The sequence below is a fragment of the Cucurbita pepo genome, chromosome 2, assembly GCF_057944985.1.
Source record: "Cucurbita pepo subsp. pepo isolate OVF chromosome 2, ASM5794498v1, whole genome shotgun sequence".
In the NCBI taxonomy this organism is placed as follows: Eukaryota; Viridiplantae; Streptophyta; class Magnoliopsida; order Cucurbitales; family Cucurbitaceae; genus Cucurbita; species Cucurbita pepo.
In genome coordinates this window covers 9,854,460-9,867,984 of record NC_141799.1, presented here as the reverse complement: position 1 = coordinate 9,867,984, position 13,525 = coordinate 9,854,460, and the positions used below count along the sequence as shown (strand labels likewise).

The window sequence follows — 13,525 nt, the reverse complement described above, 5'->3', positions numbered from 1 at the left end:
GTCGTAGAAAATATTTTGCGAGCACTAACTCCAAAGTTCGATTACATTGTATGTTCTATCGAAGAAGCAAACAATGTCGAAGAGATGCAAATAGATGAACTTTAAAGCTCCCTGTTAGTACATGAACAAAGACTCAATCGTACAAGTGCAATAGAGGAGATGACAACCTTAAAGATATCCACACCAAGTGAAACTTCAAGCCCTAGAGGTAGAGGGCAAAGAAGAGGCAGAGGTCATGGGATAGGCAGTCAAGAAAGAAGTGGAGATGTTGGCAGGTCAGTAGATCTAGTCAGAAACGATTATGACAACAAAGGCAAGACGAGATGCGACGTTGTATTGAGAGACTTTGGCCCGAGCAGAGGCAAAGTCGAGTCGAATGAGTTGGCCTAGTGTAGAGGCAAGTCGGATGTGTTGCAGACAATTGAACATGCACGCACAGGCGGCGTGTGGTTGAACAAGCTTGAATTCCGCACAAGCGATGTTCGATTGGTGAAGACAAACCTCGCCTAAGGTCCGACGAAGCCACAAAGTCGGGGGTGAAAAATATATATAGGGCTTGATTCCCCTTAAGGCTAGTCATGAGCGTGTCAAGATCACGACGCCGCACGGTAAAAAATGTTGGACCATGACAATTGGTATCAGAGCCATACCCTAAACTTAACCATGTCAATAGAATCCTCAAATATCGAACAAAGAATTGTGAGCCTCGAAGGTGTAGTCAAAAGTGACTAAAGTGTCAAACAAAGGGTGTATCTTGTTCGAGGGCTCCAGAGAAAGGAGTCGAGCCTCGATTAAGGGGAGGCTATTCGAGAGCTCCATAAGCCTAAGGGGAGGCTTATAGTGTACTTTTTTCGAGGGGAGGATTGTTGAGGATTATTCGGAGTGAGTCACACATTGGTTAATTTAGTGGGAGATCATGAGTTTATAAGTGAGGAATGCTATCTCCATGGGTATGAGGCCTTTTGGGGAAGCCCAAAGCAAAGCCATGAAAGCTTATATTCAAAGTGGACAATATCATACCATTGTAGAGAGTCGTGATTCCTAACACAAAATTGATTAAAAATCTAGGGAAGAAAGCAGAGAAAAAAAAATATATATATATTAAATATGAGAAATTATTGATTTATAAATTGAAGCAAAGGAGAAAAAACCAGAGCTGTTCTATAAATATATAATTAAAAGAGATTTTAAATTTTTTATAAATATTAGTTAAACTTCTAAAGGTGAAGAGCATATTTAAAACTCTTAAAAACTAATTCTTTAAACAAAATATTAACTTTAACTTTTAAAGTATTTTTAGCTTTCTTTTAAAAAAAAAAAAAAAAAAAAAAAAAAAAAAAAAAAAAAAAAAATTAAGAATATTAGTAAAATTTTGAAAGTTTTCAACACAAGGTATAAAATTCATGTGGTTAGACTTAAATTAATACAAGCTCTTTTTAATCTAAGAGGTTAAAAGTAAAAATAATAATAATAAATAATAATAATAATAATAATAATAATAATAATAATAATAATAATAATAATAATAATAATGTCCATCCGCACAAAAACGAACCTATTAAAAAAGAAAGAAAAAATTACAGCCCGACTACTGAGTTAAGTAGAAAGGTGATGAGACCCAGAAGAATTGAATAGAGAGTGCTCGAATAGAATGGAATAGAATGTTGTAAAAATAGCACAGTTAAAAAAGATGAAAGAAAAAGAAAGTATGACACTGCCCAAATCACTACAACTACTACTACTCATTCCAAACAATTACAACCAATATCAATTCTACCTTTCCCACAGACATTACTACATCCAGATCTTCAACCATAAACAAAACAGAACAGAAAGGTAAAAAAACACATAAGAACAAGACAGAGAGAGAGAGAGAGAGTTATATAATTTTGTACCTAAATGGGATGGATCATCATTTTGTTTCCCCGCCACATTATGTTTTTCAATCCTGCACCTTTGCCATATCCTCCTTGGACGCCACAAAAACAATGGTCATTCCTTCCCGCTCAATCAAACATCCATCCATTCAATGCTTCCAAATCTCCTCACTGAAATGCTTCCTTCGACGCTACGTAACTTCGGCTTTCTGTCACATTCGAGTTTGCAAACACCTCCGTTGCAATTTCCCAGCTACCGCTTCTTCTTCCCCAACTTGAATGCCGATTATCTGACCGAATTGTTGCTGCTTGATGATGATCAGACTCTATAACAGGCTCCGTCTCTGGAACATTAAGGGGTGGCACATTACTCCCTCTGCTGCGTATGTCCTCTGAGATTTCATCGATGTTACGGCGTTGGGAGATCTTCAATAAGTCTTCACCTATGTCGAGATCGTCTTCAACCTTCGAACGTGGATGTGAAGCCAAATCATCTGCTGCAAGACGGGGCAACTGAGGAAGAACTTGAGGCCTTGGCGCCTCCTCTTGAACAAAAGCCCGAAAATTGTTCCTTGATGGCTTTACTTTTGAGCAAAATACTTCAAGAAAATTATTCACACAACCCCGGTTGAAAATATTGACCCTATTGTCACCTCTATACCGAAAATTTTCGTAGGTTGTCTGTAAAACATACAGCAAACCGACACAACTACTTAGGAGCATATCAACAATCATCTCATTACTAAATTGGAAAGACCTGTGCTATCATTTATTTTATTCAAACCCTTTGTATTGAAATCCATAAACTATAAGGCAAAAAAAGGAAAGAACTTCTCCCATAGCTCCTTATTGTCAGGAGATGAAATAAATTTTATTAGATTCTATCCTCCATCACCCATAATAAAACCACAATATTTGCTAGCAGTGCAGAGCATTCAACTTTAACCTTCAAGATGTAACAACCCTACAGCCGTAGTTTACTGAATACATTCTGTTCCTTCTAAGGGGGGAAATGATGCACAAGGCCCAAAGTAAAAAAGAACCAATAGAAAAAAAAAAATAAACGATCTGTTGTTTTTTTCTTTGTCTCTTTTTATAATCTAAAGCTTTTTACTGCTTAACTCCAGGTCCCAATCACGTCCATCCCATCCATGAAAGGAAATAATACATCTATTTAAGTTTTACCTTTGGTTCTTTCACAAAAATCACCTTAGGGGGGGATAAAACTTTTTCAGAGTTTACTTTTTGTCGCTGCTTCTCGGTGTTAGCTGCATAGGCCTTCAAGTAACTGAAGCTTTCTCTCTCTTTGTGCCAGTAGAAAGAATTGGAGGGGAAAAAAAAAGATTTTAACCCAAAACTTCCCTTATTTTATAATTTTAAACAAACCTTTCAGTTTCATCAAATTACATCTTAAACTTGAGTAAAGGGTGCAAATAATACTCTCAATTACTTAAACACTTATTTCAAGATTTGTGTCTAGCACTCTTGTAGCTAGACCATGACTATTTTTGTAGAAATTTTGTAGCTTCTTTAATACAGGTGAAGCCTTTCCTCTCCTCCTTTCATATCATTTTTTGTCAATCAAACAGATTCTCATCCAAATAAATAAAAATCATTCAACCCTAAATTACCGCCGGATGTAATTAATCATATAGGAGCACTTTACACACAACTCTACCACGTCCTTCTAATTTGATTCTCAGAGAAATATCAAACTATAATCAGGCAACAACATAGCAAATTCTATTACAGCTTTGATTTTCTTTATAAAAAAAAAAAAGTAGAACGGAGAAGGAAATAAATGATAGAAGAACTAACCTGATTTGTGGCAATAAGATACAAATGGAAGCCAGTTAGCCCACCAACAAACCAAAGAGAGACAAAGCAGTAGGCCATTAATACCACTGACGCAGGTGATTCTTTCATTGCCTTCCAAACCGTGCTCTCATATTGATCCATCAGAACCTTGATATATAATGCTGACATTGCAAACACGTACATGCAAAGAAGTGTTGATGAAGATACAAACATAAAGAAGTAACGATAGTTCCGCTGCATGAATGCGAAGATAGAGTAATAATGTCAGGTATCGAACGGAAAAGCCCAATATATGCTTCTCTTTGTCGTTTGATTTGAATTTCACATTTTTCGGTTTAACCATAACATATCAACCTACACAAAGTCCTACATCAAGATGGAAAGAAACCAAAATAGAGTCGAGGATCCACAAATGGTACCAAAATCCAACAAACATGAAGTAAAAAAGGCAAATTGAAATTCCTCACCAGTCCAATACATTGCCCCACCCAAGGGCAGTGATGATCGAAGTGTTCCACACAATTGTTGCAAATAGAGCAATGGGAGCAACGTGGAGGACGATATAGCATACACGTGTCACAATACTTTACTCTTACTGGGAACCCATTTACAATAACTTCTTTTGTCTTAGGAAACTGGTAGCTTGGAGTTTGCCTTCCCCCAACGTCAGCTGATACTGAAGACTCAAAACGGATTTCATCCTCTGGAGGATGCGAGTTGCGAGGAATAATTCCTGGGTCCCGGGCTGAAGTAAGGAAAAGAAGAACCAGCACCTACAATCATCAATAACTAAATTACATATCATCAAAACCTTCAAGTCAACCAAAAAAAATTCCATGAAAAAAATTCTTAGTTTGTTGGACAAATAGGTGGTAACAAAAAAGAAAAAGAAAAATAAAAGAAAAGTGAGAGGGCTACGAAAAGATGGGTACAGCAGGACATTAGGAAACGAAAACAGTAATTGTTCCTGTTTTCATAGAAAGAAGATTACAGGATTGTTCAGATTTCGGACAAAGTTCTTGTTCAATAAGTCACTTTCAAATGCCATGATAACAACATCAAGGATTGCAAAAGTAAAGGTGTAAACATTATTTTATATAACCACTACCACATTACTACAAGATGGTTTCATTAAAGATCTCTCGAGTAATTAGCAACCATGATATTGTGTTCTCTTGACATCTGTGAAAGATTAATCACATCGAACATAGTGAAACTTAATCACATTCACAACGCATTCAAATAAAGGAAAAAAAAACAGTGAACATAGAAGGATCAGATGTTCTATCTATTTTAGAACAATCATTCATATCCAATTCGCACTAGCTAAGGAATGGAACAACTTTTAGGAACTCTTTCTCTACCTTTGATCAATTCATGGATTTAATTTTTTTTTCCATGCTTTGTATTGGTGTACATATAAACATCGTTTTCTCTAATTAATGTAAAAGCTATTCATTTAGGTGTTTGGAGTTCTCACTCCATTATTTCATGCATCAATGAAATTTGTTTTTTTCCTCAAAAAAAAAAAAAAATTAATCAAATGCTAGAAAAGGGTCAAGAGGTCTAACATATATAGAAAAAACAACTGCGACCACCAAAATGGCATATCCTGCATTATATGATGAAAACTTGTGTCGAAGATGTCTTGCAACAAATGCACAAAAGATGATAACTGGAACTGTAATCAGCAATATTGTCACAAGCAGCGACCTAGCATCAGGCCCAAATATTAGTCTTCCACCAAGGATAAACTTCTGCAAAATCACAATTAAAAAAATAAAAAAATAAAAAGTGAAAAGTAAACCAACAGTGAAGTACATAAAAAGTAATGGTGGAAGGTGTGTATGTGAGTATTTTAAAATTTAAAATGATAAAACAGGCATCAGGACAGTGAGACTCCTGCAAGTTATTATAAGCTACACAAAAGAAAAGAAAAAGTTGAGGTGGAGTAACAGGGTGAGGGAAGTAGCGTGCATGGGCTGTTAACCCCCTCAAAGTAGTAAAACATGGCAACAACGCATAAAACGTATATAAAAAGCAATAAATTATAAAGCAACAGTATGCATGGTTTTTAACCACATTAAGCTAGGAACAAATGTTATAAAATTTCTTTTCTCGTCACGAGGTATTCATGATTGTTATGGACAGCCTACTACAAGTATGAGAAGGCCAAGTAAATAACCTTCATATAATTGAAAGAAGTTTCTAATCATGGCCAACACTCTGGACACCCAACCAAGACAGAATACACGTGGGCCACTTGGATGCTAGTGACTAATTTAAGTAGTACTCCATTATTGTTCAAATATTCTTTTTGCATGATGTTTTAGAGAAATGGAGAAGTATATTTTGTACGTAGTTCCCACAAAAAGTTCTTACGTTTTGAACAAAAGCACGTCTTACACATACAAGATGTGCGTATTACAAAGAAGCAATAGAGAAAATCACCATCCCAAGAGGTCCTTGCAATTAGAAGCAACGGAGTTACAGCAAGACTCAAACAGTAAAAGGTCCCATTGTGAATAGTATGAGACAAGACTGTTAAATCACTCATCCTCAAACATGCTTGACAATAAAAAATGCATTGCACATTTTCATTTACATTATTACTAAATTAAAGTAAAATTAGTGCTACACTAAGCACAATCACAAACAGAGGCACAAACCGATAAAGATAAGAGTGTCTCGATAATTTCTAAAAATCTAGTTTAGGACATGGGCACGGCACAGACATGTTTATTATAATTTACATTCTTTAAATGTACTGATTATACATTTTAATGATTCTCATGCTGAAAACATGTTATGTTTTATAATGCTTATACATTTATGACATAAATACATCAAGATGTTCAAGATACATCAAAATGTACTTTATTAATTTTCTAAATGAATTAACATCTTAACAAAAAGGAAATTTAAAGTTAACAATGCTTATTCTCTTATGTGTATTTCATTCTTAGAGTGTGAACCAAGTGTTCGACACATGGTTATTGTACTTAACAAGTGTTCAACATATCCTCAACAAGTGCAAGGACTCGTACTCTATGGATTCATCATTCAGCTAGTGTCTAAACATGTGCTTATTACACTTAACAATAGTCCAGCACGTTTTGATGTGCAGGACACACTCATTGCCCAAATCAAAATGCCTGTGCTTTATAGGTGCAGGACGTATCACCATCAAAGACAATAAGAATTCTCTAGAAGTTAGCAACTACACAGAACACATGCCTCAAAAGTAAGCTGCACGTACTTGACTACTATGCATAATTCTCCAAACTTTCTTAGATACCAAAAACAAAAATTCAGCCTCCAAGACAGAAAAGGCTCAAGCATATGGTTAAAGGGAGAAATGGTCTAAGATTCTTACTTCTAATAAACTATTCTACACTACTTATGATTTAAAGCGACCAATGGTCTAAGATTCTTACTTTCACTGAACTATTCGAAGCTATAAAGCATATAATTGACCTGACCAAATACAGAATGAATGGCTAGTACACTAGAAAGAGAGAGAGAAGTGTGCAACATCAAACCATACAAGCAAGCACAAGTATACTCAGTTTGATAGCACGAAAAACATGGGAAAATGAAAAGAACGCAAAAGAAACAACACGGAATAAAGGTTAATTTGTAAGTTGTACACTGCGCACACCATACAAAAGTGAGTGTTGTAAGCATGAAAGGGAAGGAGGTAGCATAATGGCACAACTGAAAATACCTAATTTGATGTTTAGAGAGAAATAAGAAAGAAAAGAGCAATAAAGCATGAAGAAATGAGGAAAATGGAAGAAAATGGAGGAAGAAGAAACTGACATTACTTCCTTTCCAGAGTTGGTAGACGCGATTCGCCATGAGAGGGAGGAGGGAGGAGGGAGGAGGGAGGAGGGAGGGGGGAAGCAAAATGGGAAGATGGGAGTTAGAACGCAGGGAAAAGGAAAGTAGGATTTGAAAGTGGAGAGGCGGTCATCTGATGGGGCATTGAAAACCCCACAAATGGGTTGCAGACAGACTTGAAGAGAGAGAGTTTGGGGAGTGATGGGGTTTAGAAGTGTAATGAAATGAAGTGAAATGAAGTGAAATGAAGTGAAATGAAGTGAAATCATCTGTGATTGCCGGTTTTGCGTTCCCTTTCCCTTTTCCTTTTCCTTTTCCTTTTCCTTTTCCTTTTTCGCTTTTCCCTTTCTCAGACCCAAATTCTACACACCAAACCCAACGCCAAATTCCTTTTCCCATCAAAACTAAACCCTTACTTAAATCTAACATTTTCGAGAGAGAGAGAGCGTATATATGGGTACACGTGGATTGGATTGAATTGGACAAAACCAAAATTTCAGGTTCGAGTAGAGCTCAAAACCCAACTCAAACCACACGGCTCCACGACTCGATTTTGAGGCTTGTCTGAAGGATGGATAGTAACTGGAGTTCAAATTTTATACGAAGTATTTAAAATATGACATCAAAGTAGAGTTCATACATAAGTAATTCAAACACGAAATAAAGAACGTACACAAAATACTTAAAACAAAACACGATTGGAAACAACAAGTGGGGCTTGTATATGGCATGCTCCAAAGTCCGCTTCTATCCTTGACCAATTCTTTATTCTTGAAAAGTTATTGGTAGGCTACTTAATTGTGTTTTCAGGATATGTTAGGGTACCGTACCTTTGTTGTCATGATCTTATTCTTGTCATTAATTCTTGTTTCTTACCTGTACTTAATAAACTTGGCCTACATAGTGCTACTTTAGGGCATGATTATGTCATGAACATACTTGACTTGAATCATGTTCTTACTTGCTTCATTCTTGAACTTAGAGTATCACATTGATTACTTAAAAAACAAAAGGCTATTTGAAACTTACTTCTTGATCTTTATCCTTAGAGTAGCATATGATTGCTTGAAAAATCAAAGCAAATTATGGTTCATATGGGTCAAAAGGTAGCATCCTAATCCAGAGTTGTCTTAAAATGTATCAAAATTTATCTTGAAGTAACATCCAAAACCGGAAGCTTACCTAGAGTTCATCTTATTTTAAGGTAGCCACTTGATTATTTCAAAATCCAGGGCTATCTTAATCTTATCATGAAGTAGCATCGAGGGTGCTGAAAGATCAAAAGCTAACCTTGAGCTTATCTTGAGATAGAAAGCATCTTTAAAATTTCAGAGTAACAAGGTTCATTTACTAGGTTATTTTAACGACCATTCACAATTATTGCTTTTGTAAACATAGTAGTTAAATAATCTCAACGTGCTTGATTTTCGAGGAAAACGCTCGATTCCAGCCCTTAACTCACGATTTTTGATATTTTTCTTTCCTATTTTCTTAATTCATATAAGGTTCATACTAAAATTCAAACGATCTTTCTGAAGAAAATTTTAAGATGGCTACGTACCTTGTCATTGATGTTCAGGACCTCCGCTCTCAAGCTTTCGATACCAAAATTACTCCAAATTTTCTTTGACAGACTCCTTAGAGTGTCAAATTTCTTGAATCATAAAGTATTTCATGAGAACCGGTCTGGAAGGCGGCTAAAATTAAGAAAAGCGAAGGAAGGGTCATTTTTGGGCTTACATGACTGGTTCAATTGGATCGACAACGTCATCATCTTCTTCCTCAGGAAGGAAAATCGTCATTTCGTATATCGCCACCGCTTGAAACTTTCTCTTTTCAACTCATGTTAGATCGTTTCTCTCCTCGATTTATTCATGAAAATTAAAGATGGAACATCAAGGAAAAGCTAGGGACCGATCTCTTACCTTTCGGTGCACTATGGCGTGAGTTATGCTCGTTCAAAGTTGGCAGAAAACTTAAATCCGCACCCGCGTAAACCCTTTGAAACTCTTTATTGGCCAGGTCGACTGGGACACTTTAAGGCCACAATTTCTGCATGAAAGTTTTTTCTTATATGTCCCTCAAGCTTAATAATTTATTTTGGAGGGACGAATTTGCGTGTGACCTTAATTTTGGAGTCAACTTCCTCGAACTACATGTTAACCAAAACACAGAAATAGGAATTCTTGGGCAACTCGATCCTTACATACTTATGTCATGGCTCCTTCATGAAAATCATCCGTCTTAGGCCCCTAAAGCTTAAGGAATCATCAATTTTGGACGAGAGGGGCTGTAGAAAGGAATTTAAAACTTACCCCTAATCTTACCCGAAAATGAATTTCTTCAATTGGACATTCTCCTGGACTTATTGGTCTTTAAGGTTTTCAACGAAAATGTTTCTTAGAGGTACAAAAACCAATTACGATAGGTCTTACACGATGAATTTGTGTGTAGTCTCCAATTGAATCTCCAAGTTTTTTTTTTTAGCTCCTTTAATAGCATATTGATTTGGTCTTATAGGTTAGAGGCACTTTCAATTTTGGCTTTCTTCACCAATCTTGTGGGCAATCTTATTTAGAAGATGAATGACAAGTTTAAAAGAAATTGGTGTACTATAGCACTCGAAAAAAGTAAAGGCTTGTAACTTGAGTTGGAGGGCATGTTAATTCTTGATTCTTGTTCCAAATGAAAGCCCTACTTCAAACTTTGTAGAGAGAGCTTAAACTGACCTTGTAACCTCAAAAATTACCATGATTTTAAGGAATTTTGTAAAACCTCTGCCGAAGATATCTTCTTTAATAAGGATTTTGCCGATTTCATCTTTGAAGTTTCATCGTTGGATATCATGAGTTATGGACATTCTAGATCATACCCAAATTTAAAGGAAATCCAATGCCTACATGGGTTCGATAGCAAATATGACTTGATTCAGCAGTGGCATTTTCGTAATTTTCTTTTAACTTTAAGGGGTTTTTGATAATTTGATTTTTTTTTTTTTTATAAAACTCTAAAATATTTCTAAAAATTCCTTATTCCTTGTGTCACATTATTCTCTTCTTGAGTACCTTGAAATTCATTCTTTTATCGAGATTAAAAGGATAGAAAGCTCCTTAGAAATAAAAAATGACAATTTTGCCCTTTAAGCCTACGTTTTCCTTTTTGATCTTCCCCCATGGCCCTAAATCCTTATGAAGCCTTTTTAGGGCTTTGAATTTACCTTCTTGAAATTCTTAAAAATTTTCTTTGATGTATTATAAAATTTAAATATTCACGTGTCACCAGCATTACTATATTGATTACAAATGCTAAATATTTTTAATTTTCATAATAATTTTAAAGTTAGGATAAAGTTGGGTTGAGTTGATCGTAACTCTAATTTTTTGATTGATTGGGTTGACCGAATTTTCAATTTTCCAAAAATTAACCCAATTTAAAAATAAATAAATAAAAACTCAGATTGAATTGGGTAGTATTGGTAACTCAAATTATCGGGACACATGAACTCCTTAGTGTAGCACAAATGTTAACCAGACGATGAATTGAGGTTACAAAGTTAATCATTGTAGCCACTCATCATTGTACTACTAACCCCTTAGTCACTCATCATCTTAGCCACATTTATCGTGGATCTACCATGGCTAGAGACGAACCAATTTAATTCTGCATATAATGGTTTTGTTTTCCATTGATTATATTACAAAGTATACTAGTTGAGCTATCTCATTTTAGATTATTTTTTTATTTTATTAGAAAAGACAAGAATGTCTTTAACCCTTTTTTAGATTAAATTTCTAGTTAATGAGTTGTTGGATTTTATAAAGTAGAAGAGTGAGGCGAGAAATTAACAAAAATAATGTTGGGTCGATTGATGTAACACTCCAGTCTCAACGAAAAATTAAAAATTCGATTTTTACTTTTAAACTCAAATTTATAATATTTTCTTAAGAGTGTTAGAGACCGAATTTCACAATAAGATAGAACCGAACAATGCTTAGAACCATTCTAGAAATTCAAGAAAAATATAAAATAAAATAGTGAATATATATATTTTTTTAAATTGATTAAAGTCAAATTACATATTAGTAAATGGGTCATTTTGACCCTCCCTTTATTAAGGATTTTGGATTAGCTCTAATCATATTGCTAAGAATGAAGAGAAAGAAAGAAAAGAATAAGAGAGAGGAAAGAAGATGAGAGTTTAGTGATTCTTGAGAGAGAGAGTTAGAGAGAGAAAATTGAAATCTACTCCAAATAATTGAACTTCCTTGACAAGAATTGCTCGGTGGCTTTGGGAGAACCATTTTGAACTTTTGATTTGTGCAAACTCGTCAAGAATCAAGGAAAAAAGATGAAGTAAGTATTTGAGGTTCTTGATTCCAATTTTCGTTCAACTTTTCTTAAAGTTAAGTTATGAACTCTTAATATGTTAAAATTGTAGGATTTGACACAAGTTTTAAGTTTTATGAAGGAAGTAGAGTTGATTTAGACTAGAAGGTGACATTTTGAAAAATGTCAAGAAATTAATATATATATATATATTTTTTTTATAACATTTTAGTTTTGGATCACAATTTTTTGTTCGATATTTGAGGATTCTATTGACATGGTATCAGAGCCATGCCCTAAACTTAACTATGTCAATAGAATCCTCAAATATCGAACAAAGAATTGTGAGCCTCGAAGGTGTAGTAAAATGACTAAAGTGTCGAACAAAGGGTGTACTTTGTTTGTTCGAGGGCTCTAGAGAAAGGAGTCGAGCCTCGATTAAGGGGAGGCTATTCGAGAGCTCCATAAGCCTCAGGGGAGGCTTATAGTGGACTTTGTTCGAGGGGAGGATTGTTGAGGATTATTGGGAGTGAGTCCCACATTGGTTAATTTAGTGGAAGATCATGGGTTTATAAATGAGGAATACTATCTCCATTGGTATGAGGCCTTTTGGAAAGCCCAAAGCAAAGCCATGAAAGCTTATGCTCAAAGTGGACAATATCATACCATTGTGGAGAGTCGTCATTTGACAAAGTAGTGGAATGCATAGGTGTGTTTGACCTTAGTTAAAATCACTTTGCTTGAATTATAGCAAGTAGAGTGAATTTAGAAATTTTGGAGCTTCTAGCATGTGGAAATTGGTAAGACACGCGTCATCCAAGTATCCACAGAGACTTTAGACAAGTAATACGTGTAGGGATCATTTAGGACATGTAGCATGCGAACATTTCTTATCTTAGGTGGTTAAAAAATACATGTTAAGGACTTCATAATACCAAAATGCCTCTATTTCTTATCTTAGGTGGTTAAAAAATACATGTTAAGGACTTCATAATACCAAAATGCCTCTAGGATGAGACGTGTGATGAATGCTGTTTAAATGCTTTTCGCTGTGTTAGAAAGAAGGATGGACTTTTGTGATATGTGCTCTAGGATGGATGTTATCTCTCCGGATAGCTTGTTTTCTTGTATGTATGTATGATACGACTTTTGTGATATGTGCTCTAGGATGGATGTTATCTCTCCGGATAGCTTGTTTTCTTGTATGTATGTATGATACGGTATATTTTAGCTCCAGGCGTTCGACTATATATTCTCCCTGTAAAATGTGTTTATTTGCATAAGGTTAGCGCATTAGAGTTAGGTTGGCTAGACGATGACCTAGGTCAAGACGCCTCTAGTAGGATTGTGAGTGGGCAGTCAGAGGGTCCGGACCCTAGTTCTCCCAAACCGAGATAAACTTAAGGAGTCATTTATTATTCTTTCCTTTTATTGTTATTTTCATATTATTTGTAATTTACCATATTTCTGTATTCTGTAAATGATTATAAATAAAAGAACTATCACCACCATTGAGGTGTGGAGGATTAAGCAAACATTCTCACGCGTTATGAAATGACATGTTAAAAGCATGGAGCATTATGTTATGTTTTCTAAATTGTATGTATACAGCATGTTATGAATGACATGATATCACGATAAATGAAATTAAATATAACCCC

General features: G+C 35.2%; 1 protein-coding gene across 2 annotated transcripts; it reads right to left on the bottom strand.

The window, feature by feature from the left end:
- Nucleotides 1-1,624: 1,624 nt before the first annotated feature.
- LOC111788845 (protein S-acyltransferase 8) lies at nucleotides 1,625-7,759 on the bottom strand. Of its 2 annotated transcripts, none has more exons than XM_023669396.2 (5): nucleotides 7,518-7,759; nucleotides 5,267-5,408; nucleotides 4,163-4,468; nucleotides 3,696-3,929; nucleotides 1,625-2,558 (listed from the first exon to the last, which is right to left on the bottom strand). In XM_023669396.2, coding segments are annotated over exons 1-5 (1,197 nt in total). In that variant the 5' UTR covers nucleotides 7,520-7,759; the 3' UTR covers nucleotides 1,625-2,045. The 2 variants fall into 2 exon arrangements, with proteins under 2 accessions (XP_023525164.1, XP_023525163.1); XM_023669395.2 differs by having other exon boundaries at nucleotides 5,267-5,452; nucleotides 7,518-7,692.
- Between the last annotated feature and the right edge of the window lie 5,766 nt (nucleotides 7,760-13,525).

Excerpts from the sequence above, each read along its gene's own strand:
- LOC111788845 (XM_023669395.2), bottom strand. The coding sequence starts at position 7,556 with ATGGCGAATCGCGTCTACCAACTCTGGAAAGGAAGTAAT. Across the intron at positions 3,930-4,162 it reads TGGGGCAATGTATTGGACTG|CGGAACTATCGTTACTTCTT; the intron begins GTGAGGAATTTC and ends GCATTCATGCAG. Across the intron at positions 2,559-3,695 it reads ATCTTATTGCCACAAATCAG|ACAACCTACGAAAATTTTCG; the intron begins GTTAGTTCTTCT and ends TATGTTTTACAG.